Source organism: Mus caroli, chromosome 10 (assembly GCF_900094665.2).
Source record: "Mus caroli chromosome 10, CAROLI_EIJ_v1.1, whole genome shotgun sequence".
Lineage (NCBI taxonomy): Eukaryota > Metazoa > Chordata > Mammalia > Rodentia > Muridae > Mus > Mus caroli.
The window spans coordinates 77,293,816-77,307,047 of record NC_034579.1 but is presented as its reverse complement, the minus strand read 5'-3'; the positions used below and the strand labels follow the sequence as shown (position 1 = coordinate 77,307,047).

General features: G+C 47.9%; 1 protein-coding gene across 2 annotated transcripts in view; it reads left to right on the top strand.

Annotated features, from left to right (window-relative positions):
- The first annotated feature begins 454 nt into the window (after window positions 1–454).
- The window catches only part of Appl2 (adaptor protein, phosphotyrosine interacting with PH domain and leucine zipper 2), a 47,995-nt gene continuing 35,217 nt past the window's right edge, over window positions 455–13,232 (top strand). For both annotated transcript variants that reach the window (XM_021175189.2, XM_021175188.2), the window contains exons 1-2: window positions 455–623; window positions 7,878–7,976. In XM_021175189.2, the coding sequence (XP_021030848.1) occupies window positions 570–623; window positions 7,878–7,976 (153 nt within the window). In that variant the 5' untranslated portion in view covers window positions 455–569. The remainder of the gene's footprint in view (window positions 624–7,877; window positions 7,977–13,232) is intronic.

The following is a 13,232-nucleotide window of genomic DNA, read 5'->3' as shown; positions in this document are numbered from 1 at the left end:
TGCCTAGCATGAACGAAGCCCTGGGTTTGATCCCCAGCACTGCACAAAACTCCGGTTTGGTGGTTGGTGGTCCAAGTCTGTTATCCCATCACGCTCGGAAAGTGGAGGCAAGAGGATCAGAAATTTAGAATTATCCTCAGTTACACTGTGAGTTAGAGGACAGCCTGACNGAGAACAACTGCAAAATCTGTTCACTCTTATCTCCTCCCACACAGAGAGAGCAATCTGCAGAACGGCAAGAAGATAAAAGCCTATCGTCCCACCCGGAGATGCGCCACGAGCACGGGGGAGGGCAGCCTCCAGCCGGAACCTCCCGGTGCTGCTGAGCTGGCCGGAGGGGCCCGAAGCCCCGGGGTCGGACGGAAGCGTGGTCGCCACACTTCCGGTGTCCTGTCCGGGACTGTCTACATGTCCGGCGCCTGCCACACTTCCTGTTGATCCCGGCGGCCGGGGGCCGGGCTGAGGGGCGGGCCGCGGTCAGTGGGCAGGCGCGGGCTCGGAGGTAAGTCTCAAGTCCCCGAGCGCCGAGCGTCCCCTCCTCGCGTCCCGCGCTCCCTCGCCGCCTCGCCATGCCCACCGTGGACAAGCTCCTGCTGGAGGAGGCGCTGCAGGACAGCCCCCAGGTACCGCCGGGAAGGCTGGGAGGGAGCCGCGGTGCCCCGCCGGCGCTCGGGGAGGTCGGGCAGTCGTTGTCCCACAGTAGTAGTTCCCTAGCAGGGTAATAAGGTTTTCAAGCAGTGCAGAAGAAGGCAACAGCACTATCCATACAGACGCTGCTGGTACTGACGAGTCCACGAGACCTAATGAATGCAGGGGCCGGAATAGGAAGCACAGAAAACCTGGATCCATCGTCAAGTCGACCCAGGGAAGAGAAAATTCCAACATTTGCCCCATTTGTGCCACAGCGTGGTGGTGGTGGGGCTTCATTAACATAGTGGAGATGTGAATCAAGCCGTTTGAGCTTGAGATAGTGCATAGTGACAGTGGTTCAGAATTCACAGGGCTTTCCCCAGGGATCTTCTATTCCCTTTCCTGGTATAGCATCCCTAGCTTATTTAAATAAATACCTTCATCCTCTAGTATCTCCGTTCCCGAAAAAGTTACAAAGGCTCAAGCTGTTCTTCACAGTCTCTCCTCTTCTTTAAGGGTTCCTTCCTTGGCTCCCAAAGTAACTTGTACCTCCCAGATGGAGTTTACCTACATTTCCCCCATCTCCCTTGCAGAATAAATCAAAAGGGCTATCTGTGTGTGCCTGTCTTAGGCTCAGTTCTGAGTGATTGTCCTCATGTAGACGAGCAAGGATATGTAAGCAAGCTGTGATAATTAGTATTCCCATTACTTGGGATTTTGTTTTTTGTTGTTTTGATACAAGGTCTTACTATGTAGCCATAACTGGACTGAAAACTTGCCCCTGTAGACCAGGCTAGCCTTGAACTTACATCTTGAGTGCTGGGATTACAGATGTGTTGTTATGCTCAGCCTGTTTTTTTATTGTTGTTGTGTTTTAGACTGATTCAACTTTTTAAACAGACTGGCATGTATTGTGCTAATTCTTTGCAGGCTTCCTTATACAGCTCTGGATGTCAGGTGTTTGCTTTGGACCCCAGCCTTTGTTGGAAAGCGTTTCAGCCATCCTCCCCTGTCGTTAGGATCTGAACATTAGTGTATGGAAATCATAACCACCATGGTTGTGAATAGGGCTTTCCATTTGCTTTGTACTTGGTGACATGGAAGGTCAAAGACAGACCGTTTCCCTAACCAGTCGTGATGGTAGCAGAGCCAGGCACACAGACATCGCACGGCCTGGAGTTTTGAGGCCTCTAATGGGTGTGCACCATTTCTGAATGGCATAAATGAGTCTGAGACCTGGGCTGCGGTTCTGCTTCTAATTGTCCCGTGTTCTCATCTGCAGAAACTCCACAGAAAACAAGGAACATGGGGCAGATGGTCTTGAAAGCGGCGGACTAGTCTAAAATTATATCCCGTCTGTATGGTTTACAACTTTGAGCTTGTGTGTGTGGGGGGGGAGGGGGTGGGCGGAGATGTTTAGAGTCATTGTTACTCCTACCTGACATTCTTTTTAATTAAAAAAAATATTTTTGTCCACAGTAAAGGTTTATTCTTAGACAGTTGGCGTCCCTGCAAAGTGGTAAAGCCCTTACTTAATTCAGACAGTTGTTTTGTTGCCTTTCTCGTAAGGAATATTTTTAAATACTTTTTATTCTTCACTAATTTCCTATACTTATACAGCGTATTTATATCAGATAACCTCCTCATCTTCTCTCTCCAGACACCCCAAAACATGTTCCCCCACCCATTTTCCTGTCCCCTTCCCTCCCTCAATGACACACAATCTAATTAGTGCTCTCTTCCTATGCATGGGTGTGGGGCTGTCCAGTGGAGCCAGGGCAACCTCCCAACAGCCACACCCCCAAAGCAAACTGGCCATCCCTTCCCAGAAGCCACCAACAGCCTGTAGCTTCTCACTAAGGGTAGGGCTCTGGGGCCTCCATCCCAAGCTGCAATGCTGACTGGCATTACCTCATTTAAGTGACTGCATTGCTGTGAGTCCACGAGTGGAAGTCACTGGTCCAGTAACAGTATTTCACAATACTCTGCCTCATTCTCTCATCTCCTCTTCTGTGACATTTCCTGACTCTGATACAGATGTGTGCGGATGTGGGTGTGCAGATGTGGAAGTCAGAGGACAGTTTGTGGAAGTCAATTCTCTTAATTACACCGTGCAGGTTCCAGGGATTGATTTCAGGTCCTCAGACCTGGTGACAAGTGCCTTTACCCACAGAGTCACCTGTAGGAAATTTGTCCTTGCTGTTGAGACAAGTTCTCACCCATCAGTGTGACTGCTTGCGGGGGGTGGGGAGAGGGTAGAAGATAGCTTTAGGAGTCCCTCAGAGCCCGCAGAGCATGGCTGACACTGTTCTTTACACAGCACGTGCTGGGCTGCAGCTTTCCTCCCTGGAGATGATCCAGGGGCAGAGAACTGGATTGCAATGGAAACCACTTCTATTATTTTATGTGAAAGAATTAAACACAGAAGCAAAGGCCAAGAATTCAGGATTGTCTAACCTTTCGGTTTCTCTGGGCTACGCTGTCATCTCCAAAATTCACAGGAGAGAACAGCTCAGTCAAGTTGCAAAGACATTGAAGAAAATCTGAATGAGTGAAGAACCCTTATGCATGGCGTTGCATTTCTGCCTCTCTCGGGTTATGTGTGGGTTGAGCATGCCTGGTCCGGATCCTCCGTGGTCTGTGCCAGGTGCTGTTCTAAATTCAGTGCATTTTATTCATGCGCACAGTCTTTTGAGACAGGCCATGTAGTAAGATGGAGGAAGGGCAGGGAAATCAGCTGTGTAAGGTAAGAAACCCAGGCAGCAGGAATAAAGGGGTTGGCTGTTGTGGTGTGGGGGATTGAAGGCAGGCCTTACAGTGCTAGGTAGGCAAGTTGCTCTCTCACTGAGCCACTTCCTCAGCCTTGGGGTACTGTTTAAATTAGCCCTGTTACCTAGCACCTGGCTTTTCCCTGGCCCTATATTGATTCACAAAGAGGGGGAAAAGATACCGAGACCCAGTGAACTGTTTGTTGGAGGTGGAAGGGTTCTGAGGATTGCTTGAGTAGCCTGTTTACACAGGGCTCGCTCAGTGAACACAAAAGCTTTTGTATTTGAATTGCAGTGCTCCAGCAAGTGCTAAATAGTCACTGACCAGCCTTAGTCACAACCGTTCATTTCCTCTTCTTCAGTGTGCAGGGTTGCACGTTGCGCTGCAGAACTAGTCCGCGTGCATGCAGTCTTTCTGCTGACCTCTGGGACAGGAGTAGAGGGTGTAGAGACGTCTCCCTGGTGCTGTGTGTGAGCCTGTGCCTTGCTGGGCAGGCTCTGTTAGCTGCTGGAAACATGACTATCAACTAGATAGGCATAGCTGTCCTTGACTGGCTCACAGTCTGTTCCTGGGGCAGATAAGCAGTTGTTCCAAGACAGTGTGAGTCCTGCTGTAATAGATAGGGACAGGGACACAGCTCCGAGTCCCAGCAGTGCATCTCACATCCCTCAGAGCATGCGCTCATCCTGTACGCAGCACGATTCCCCGCTAAGGTGAGGATGCAGCTCTTGCATTTTTTGGTGTTGTGCTTTGTGCCTTGATTCTTTGGAAGTTGGCATAACGGAAACAGAGAAATGAAAGACTTGGTTCTGAGATCATGCAGCGGCCTAGCTGGGAACAGTCCTCTCAGCAATCAGGCCTTTCTTTCTCCCAGTGAGATGCCTCCAAACATGCGGAGTGGTTTTGTAAGGCTTCATTGTGGAGAGAGTTCGTCCTATAACTCTGTGTATAACACGTTTTCCATTTAGTAAACTTGGATCTATTAAGATGTTTCTCTGCCTAACCCAATTTAGGGGGATAAAAATCTTTGTCTAACGTACATTTTAAAGAAGCAAATTATGAGTGCTATTGAAATTGGACGCTTAAGCAATTGTGTGTTGTCGGAGAACGTAGGGCTTGTTTGATTAGGTAACACCTGGATGTTTAAGGTAAAGGAATGCCAGCGGAGCTTAGGCCAGGCCCAGAGGGCTTGGTCTTGTTTGCCTGACTGCAGAGGTTCCTGAGAATGTGGGATAGGTCAAACCACGAGCCTGCCACTGTTACCTTGAGCTTTTATTCACCCTCTCTGAGCTTTCCTGTGCATGAGCTGTGTGCTGCCGAATGATGGTACTGTCTCTGCAAACAGCACACAGCGGTGTTGGGCCTTTTCATGAGACTTTGAGCAGCTGGCATGCCTTTCCTGACCCTCACTCCTGTATAGGTCAGGGCATCCCCACTCTCCATCCATGCATTTGAGCAGAGAGCATGCTGATGCACGTGTGCAGCAAAGCAGTCCCTCAGTAGCTGGCCGTTCTTTGCCAGGGGTGATCTAGTTAAATCCGATGCCCAGAAGATTAAAACAAGGCAAGTTACCATGCTGCAGTTCTCTGGCAGTGGCTGTCTGTGAGCAGGTTACCATGCTGCAGGTCTCTGGCAGTGGCTGTCTGTGAGAGAGAATGCGGAGTGCTTAAGAAAAATCTGGCTCGGCTGTGCTGTGTCTTGAGCTGGCACACACAGACCACGCCTGCTGATGAAACGCTTGCCACTGGTGACCACGCTGTCCTTGCAGTGGACCTGGATTTATATGTCAGCCCCTCTACTTCCCAGCCCTGGGAGCTTTAGTTGTCTGTGTCACAACCGAGAAGCAGCTCTTTATCTGGTTAGTCTTGGTGACTGTCTTGACTGTTAACTGACGTAGAAGGATCCAGTGCTTTGTCCAGGTTGGGGACGGGGGCACCTTTCTCTGGGCAGGTGGCCCTGGGCTGTATCAGGAAGTACCTAAGCCTGAGCCTAAGAGTGAGCAGTAAGCATTCCTCTGTAGTTTCTGCCTGAGCTCCTGTCCTGACTTCTCTCAGTGTGCACTGTAGCTTATAGGTAGCAGAGAGGAAGCTCGAACAGCGTTGAGTACATTTCATAGCTGCCCTGAGCCTCAGCCTCATCCCCTGTAAAGTGAGGTTAATGGAACTATGGTATCTGATTCTGACATTGTTTCATTAGAAAACGTGACAGATGTTCTGTGCCCGTCAGTGTCTGATACAAGGAGTTCTGCTGGAGTTCTTCCTGCTGTCCTTGAGGAAGACAGTTGTGTAGGCCTTCTCTTTTTAGCCATGTCTCATCTTTAATTTATACCTTAGAGTGTTAAGAAAAACAGTAGGATTCAACTAAGTGAACAAATCATATTTTTTAAAAATAAAATACCTGCAGTCCAGTTGTATCGCTTCTCACGTTCCCAGACATGCTAGTTATAATAAGAAAAGTATTTGAACTTTGTAGACTTTGGTGGGACCCTGCAGTGTTGGGTACGGGAACACTCGACGCCTGTACTGTTGGATGGCACTCCTTAGGTAAGCACATGGCTGTAATGTTAAGATGGAGCCAACTGGTTAAACACTGGGCTCCAGTTATGAGCACCAGAGAGCATTGTCTCGATAATAAATGCCATCTCTCATCACCACTCCCTGCAGACTCCCAGCAGCCTCAGCCCAGGCTGATCCTGGAGTCACTTTCCTGGGCAGTAACTCTCAGTCCTCTGGATGGTGTTTCAGCACATGCTGGCCGAGAGCAAGAAGACACATCACACAAATGATGAATGCAGCTCACCCATTTTAACAACCAAAAAGTCATACTTTAAAGAGATGCCATAAAAAATTTAGAATCGTCATCTTTACCTGCTGGTTGTTACTGTTAATGGGTTCTGAAATCTAGTGGGCCGTAGCCGTGATGTTTATTTACAAACAGATGGAGGGAGCGGGAAAATTTGTGCACATTCTACTTGAGATGCGTTGTTTAGTGCAGCTACTGTCTGCACCCTGGTGCCGGAGCATTTCCTGTTCCGGATTTGAATTTTAGGAATTCCCCTGGAATGAGGGTCTGTGCTGTATGAACGAGTGTCCTCACAGAGAACTGAGGGGAAAGCTGCCTTATGCCCTGGGCTTGTTGCTTGTGGTTCTCATTTACAGAGCATTCAAGCACCCACTTCTGTCCAGGAGAGCTCAGGGCAAAGAAGGGTACTCACACTGCTGTGAAGCCCCCAGTTTGTGGAGCCAAGGTAGACCTAGCGATGAGAAGGGAAGATCCCAGTGCCCAGGCTTCTACTCCTGTCCCTGGGAGGGTCTGGTACCACCAGGTGGTGGGTGGCCCAGCAGTAGGGAGGCCTCAGGGGTGTCAGAACATAGTAGCCAGGCAGACCACTTTCTGACCTCTTATTTTAGCTGAGATGGGTTAGAAGAAGGAATTGAAATCCATTTGCAAGAAAATAATGAGCAAATAATGAATTGTTTGCAAAGCACTCTGTGTACAACCTCGCTAGTGTGTCCCGTGTCCTCTTTGTCTCCTTGGTTATATACTGAGCTCCTGTTGTTGCGAATTCACGGATGTGAGTGGATCTCTATTATGTGATGCCTTGACCCTGGGTCACACACCACCCAGTATATAAAGATCTCCATAGTGCTCAGCGTGTGCCTAGCACCGTGTATGACATGGTGGGAAATACACTTTAGTTACTGTAGGTGCTCAGCTGCCCTCAGAAGAGAGTTCCTCCTTAGAGAAGGGATCAGCATAATGGTTGCTGTTTGAGTTTTATGCCAAGAGCTTCTGCCACTGGGCCAGGATATTTGTGATTCCTGATCATGAGCTTAAAAGCTCTACACAACACACACACACACACACACACACACACACACACACACACCTCTCAATCTTTCTCTCTCATACACACAGCACTCTCTGTCTCTCTGTCTGTCTGTCTCTCTCATGCACACGCATACACCACCACACCATGGAAGTTGACTGTGTTATTTATCTTAAGAGGAAACAGTGGCAGTCTGCAGGATGCCCTGGACTGCAGACCCCAAGCTGCTGGTTGAGGCTGAGTGGTGAAGCCCATGCTGCTGGGTGGTCATACCTGGTCCACAGTAGGGTCCTGTGTTCCCTGCGAGGACTTGAAAAGAGAGGCCGTCTCTCCTGACACTGTTAATGAGTGGATGCGTGTGTAGGTAGGCACAGAAGTCAGCACAGATGACTGAGCCTCTGTCTTCATGGTTCCTTCTGCTGGTGCTCGGAGTGAGAGCCCCGGCCGTAAGTGCTAGCAGGTAGTGTACACTGAGCCACAAGCCCCGCCCTAGGCATGGGCTGTCTTCTCTGGTCCTGAGGAAGTGTAGCCTCCTGTTCCTGCACCCACACTTTCCCTCCCAGGTCCAGGCGGTTCCTGTGCTGTCTGTCTGTCCCTCCTTCATAACTGTTGCTGACAGTGTAGACTGACCCTTCGTCTTTGCCTGCAGGCGCGCTCCTTGCTGAGTGTATTTGAAGAAGATGCTGGCACCCTCACAGACTACACCAACCAGCTGCTGCAGGCCATGCAGCGTGTCTATGGTGCACAGGTAGGACACCCACTCTTCCCCTGAAGTTAGAAAAATCTCATGTAAAATAATTTTGAGATAAAATCAATCTTTGGCTGAGAAGGTGGCTTAGTGAAGACCTGAATTGGAACCCCAGAATTCGTATTACAAAGCTAGGCACAGTATCGTGCTAGTGTCTTTCCAGCACTGGAGGATAGAGACAGGCAGACCCCTAGAGCGTATTGGTCAGTCACCCTAGGCTCATCTGTGAGTCTCAGAGACTCTGTCTCAGGAAGGTAGGACAAGAGAGGACAAATGATACATGTTCACATTTGTGTATGTGGGCCCCCATACATGAGCATGTATACATACCAGAACTGGGTTTGGATTGTTTGTTTGTTTTCCAGTTTTTTGAGACAGGGTTTCTCTGTACCCCTGGCTGTCCTGGAACTCACTCTGTAGACCAGGCTGGCTTCGAACTCAGAAATCCACCTGCCTCTGCCTCCCAAGTGCTGGGGTTAAAGGTGTGCACCAGCACTGCCCGGCGGGTTTGGGTTTTTGTTTGGCTTTTTTTGTTTGTTTGTTTGTTTTACTTTTCTTCACCTCCAAACCAAACCAAACCAAGGATAGTCGTGTTACCCTTGTTGAGAAAGAGCTGGGATCTTTCTGTAACTAGAATCAGGAGGGACCTACATAACTGCTTTTAATTGTCTTTTTAATCCAATCCCAAAGGGAAACATGGAGCCTCCACATTTATGAATGTGTGGGCTCAGTGTCTCGACGCTCTTTGTCTTTCTCATAATTAGGCAGTCTTGGATGTCAGCGTGGGCGGGTAGGAATGACTTTCCAAGGCTTCCCTCTGAAGATGGGGTAGCCTCTTTGTTTTGAGGAACAAATGGTTTGGCTTGAAAACCCATGGAGAATAAATTGCTGAGTAGCAAGAGCAAAGCTTTTTATGAACAAGAACTGCCACATTCATCACTTTCCAAGGGAGAAGTGAGTCACTTGTGTACAGAATTGTTACTCGTGGAAGTGTTAGTGACAGTGGATGGTCTTCATTGCTGCTGCTGCTGCTGCTGCTGCACATCTGTGTGTGCTCACTTCTGCTCACTGACGATATGAAGGGCGTGAGTACCACAGGCAGAGGTGTGGGACTCTTCATGATCCTGCAGAGTGGGACCAGCCAGACGGCTCAGAGGGTCAAGGCACCTGCCACCAAGCGTGACAGCCTGAGCTCCATCCCCAGAACTGATAGGGCAAAAGGAAAGAACCAACTTCACACTTGTGCCGTGATGCGCACGTGCATACACACATACACACACACATACACACACACTCACCAATGCAATTGAAAAATTTAAAAATACAATTGTATATAGTCATTAGGCCTTATTCACCATGAGAAGAAGCCCCAGTCTTTACTCTTCGAGAGCTTACTTTGGTTAGGAGACAGACAGTTACTACCGAACGCCTGGAGGCCAGGGAGAAGGCCCACCCGCCCCAGGAGAGTTCTGCGGTGTCTAAGTTAGCTTTCTGTTACTGTGACAAGATACCCAAGAAAATCAGCTTACAAGGTGAGCTGGGCTGTCTGGCTCAGCACTTCCGTTCAGTACATGTGCACTTGGACCTGTGGTGAGGGAGTCTGTGGTGCTGTAGAGATCCTGGGGGAGGGAGCTGCACACCTGACGGTGGCCAAGAGATAGAGGAAGGCCTGGCACACTCCAAGGACCTAACTTCCTTCACTAGACCCAAGTTCTTTTTGGTTTATCGAGACAGGGTTTCTCTGTGTAGCCCTGGCTGTCCTGGAACTCACTATGTAGACCAGGCTGGCCTCGAACTCAGAAGTCCGCCTGCTTCTGCCTCCTGAGTGCTGGGATTAAAGGCGTGCGCCACCATGCCCGGCTCAAGACCCAAGTTCTTAAAGGAGTGCCACAAGCTGGTAACTAACCTCTGGGGTCCTCTGAGACCCAAGCTGTGGCGGGTGGGTCTCCAAAAGGAGAGTGACTACAGTAGTTGTGATTTGTTTAGTTGATGGTTACACAGTGCACACTGTAATAAAGTGTCAGTGTTACCTGTGAGTATGTGCAGTTCCTGTACGTCAGCTAAAGAAGACATAATGGGGGAGACAGACAGACAGGCAGACACTGAGACTGTCTAGACCCTTGACTTCAGCCCCAGGAGAGAACACAGAAAGTCAGAGGCACAAGGATGTGTGTATGCTGACGGCGTGCGGTGGTGTGGACTGCATCATTGTCTTTTTGGTTTCCTAAGACAGTCTCATGTGGTCTAGGTTGGCCTGGAACTCAGTTTGTAGCTGATCAACCCTTGATCCTCCTGCCTCTGCCTCCCGAGCGCTGGGGTTACAGACATGTGCCACTATCCCCAGCTCACAGTTTTCCCTTGAAGCACTAGGTCTGAGGGTTTCTGAGGCCCTGAAGTAAGGGAAGAGTCTTTCTGGAAGTCAGAGCCAGAGGTCGGGGCCAGAGATGGAGACTTATAAAAGCCATTGAGTAATTAGAACTTTTTTTTTGGCTAGGTGTGGTAGGCCTCTGTGAGTTTAAGGCCAGCCTGATCTACATATAGTGAGTTCCAGGCCAGCCAGGGATATATAGTGAGACTCTATCTCAAAAATAAATAGATTGTTGTGGGGCTAGGAATTGAACTTAGGGCCTCGAGGCCTAGGCAAGTGCTCTGCTACTGAGCCGCATTCTCAAACCATGCAGGTAGTTGTAGTGTTGTGAAGAGGTACGTTCTTGACTGTGTGATCTTGAGTGCTCATTTGTTTTGATAAGCATTTCAGAATTTGGGAAAATATGATGACTTTCTAAGATTTTATTTCATTACTTTTACTGAATGTTTTTCTATTTTCCTCTGACTATTCCAAATTTAATACAAAAAGAAAAAACATTTGCTTGCTATTTAGTAGCCGAGTACAACGATCCTGTCTTCTGTTCGGTGCTTTCAAGCCCCAACACTTAAGTGGCTCTAAGTCCCCCAGTCCCTGGAGCCTCTGCTCTGCCTTCCCGCGTCTGTCACAACCATTTGCTGAAGAGTCAAAACACTTCCTTACACATTTTTTTCTTCTGAGCCAGAAAACTACTTTGTGCCAAAGCTAAGTAGGTCTTGCATTCTGAGAGGCTGGAACCCAGCTTCCACCTCAGCACATGACTATCATGCGGGCTGTCGACTGGCCAGCGCCCTCCTCCCTGGCTACCGCTGCAAAACTGCAAATGCCCCAGAGACAGCTGGCCGGCAGCAGCTTCCCGATTCGCACAGGCAGGGCTGTGGCTTTTCAGGTTTATTGGAAAGGCTGGGGTGTATTTTGCTTGCCTTGGGATGTGTATGTTTTAAGCTAGTAATCTTTTTCTGTTTTCATCCGGGCCACTCTGCCGCCCCGGTTTTCTTGGTTTTGTTTCATGTTAGTCCTTAAATATTTTACATTTAGATATATTGAATTATATTAGTAGAGTTTGATATATATATATATAGGTTTGTTGTTTGTTTTAGGAAGACATAGTTTTTTTGTTTTGTTTTGTTTTTTGTTTTACTATTACATTTTAAAAGCAATTTATGTGGCTGGTGAGACACAGGTATTTTTAATGAGCCTGCTCTGGTGAGTGTCCTCTGGGCTTAGTTTAGAAGGAGGAAGACCAGGAAAAAGTAGAGAAGGTAAAATTAAAGTTCCTGTCTCAGAATAGAAGCTAGAAGTTGTGACTGGGAACTGGGACAAGGGTTGCTTTCTGCAGAGAAGCACTGTACAGAATGTGAGCACAGAGTCACGTAGAGAAAGCCGGGGTGCTTGGGAACATAACTAGGAATCTCAAGTTAGTGCTGATGTTAGTATGACCTCAAGAATTAAATAGAGCCTGGGCATTTAACATACAGAAATAGCTGTCAAGTACTGAATTTATGAACAGTGTCCTTTTTGTCTTTGCCAGCACCAGTTATGTCATAGAAGTAAGTTATGCGCTGGTCGTCTAGAAATGGACACATTTCTATCTTACCGGCTGTCCTATAAGCTGATGTGGCTTCTAGCTGGCAAAGACAAAGGCGTTTGCTAAAATATTGAAAGGTGCAGTCCTGTAGATGAGAGTTTGTAGGGCTTTGTATTCAGGTCCTAACACATTAGTTTGATAATTCCAAGATTAGGGAGATTTTTATTAAACCATTTCTGATCTACCCAGTAGAACAGAGAGCCTTCTCTGAAGGCTAGGACACAAGTTACTGACTGAGTTACAGACTCTGTAGATACAGTCAATGTCTGCACATGCAGTGAAGTAACACTGACCTTACTGCTGCTGTGCTCCCACAAAGAACAAGACAGCGAAAGAGAAGTAGAGAGGGCTCCGAGAGCGGACCCCCTGCTTTGGCTGGTTTGAGGGAGCTTTTAGATTTTATTTGGCTTAACCCCTTTCTAGCAAGGGGGTTGGTTGGTATCTCTGGGCAACAGTTCGTGTGGCCCTGTTTTGTTTCTTAATTGGCAGAAGAGCCATTGCCCAGGCTAGGAGCAAAGTGAGCCCCATTGTGGCTGTTCACCACAGAGAAGGTGAGCTCCCTGCATCACTAACAGAGCAAAAGCTTGTTTAGGGCTCTCTACTGCTTTCAGACCACTGGACAAGTAAGTTCAAGATGCCTGGGGGCTGAGCAAGAACACAAAGATATATATATATCTGTCTATCTGTAAACTATCCATAAACCATCTATCTACCTTCTTACCTACCTATTATCTATCTATCTATCTATCTATCTACCTACCTACCTACCTATAAACTATCTACTGTCATCTGAAGAATATTTCCTTTAACTTTTATTTGGTGTGTGTGTGTGCAAGCATGTGGAAGTTAAAGACAGCCTTATGGTTGTCTTTACCATATATGTCTTAACTGCATATATATATATATATATATATGCAGTTAAGTTGGCACAGATTTTGCACTCAATAAATTTGATAGGATACTTGCTTTAAATCCATGAGTCTGATAATTCTTCCTTTCCGAAGTAGGTTTAGAGTTGTTTTATTTGTTTAATGTTGGACTCACTCAGGCTTAGGAGAGAGCTGCTTAGCTTTTTCTCTCAGCTGTCATACTGAGATGTGGACCGGGGGAGGGATGGCTCTGACTGTGGTTAGGAAGGCTGCCTGCTGTTGGCGGGGGTTAGTTAGTAAAGCCGGCAGTTCTCACAGCCCACCTTTCTCCTCTAGTGGAAGACAAGCCACTCTGGTTGTTGGTCTGGGAACAGTGTTGTAATAACTTAAAGTTTAAAAAATATTTCTCTCTCTCTCTCTCTCTCTCTCTCTCT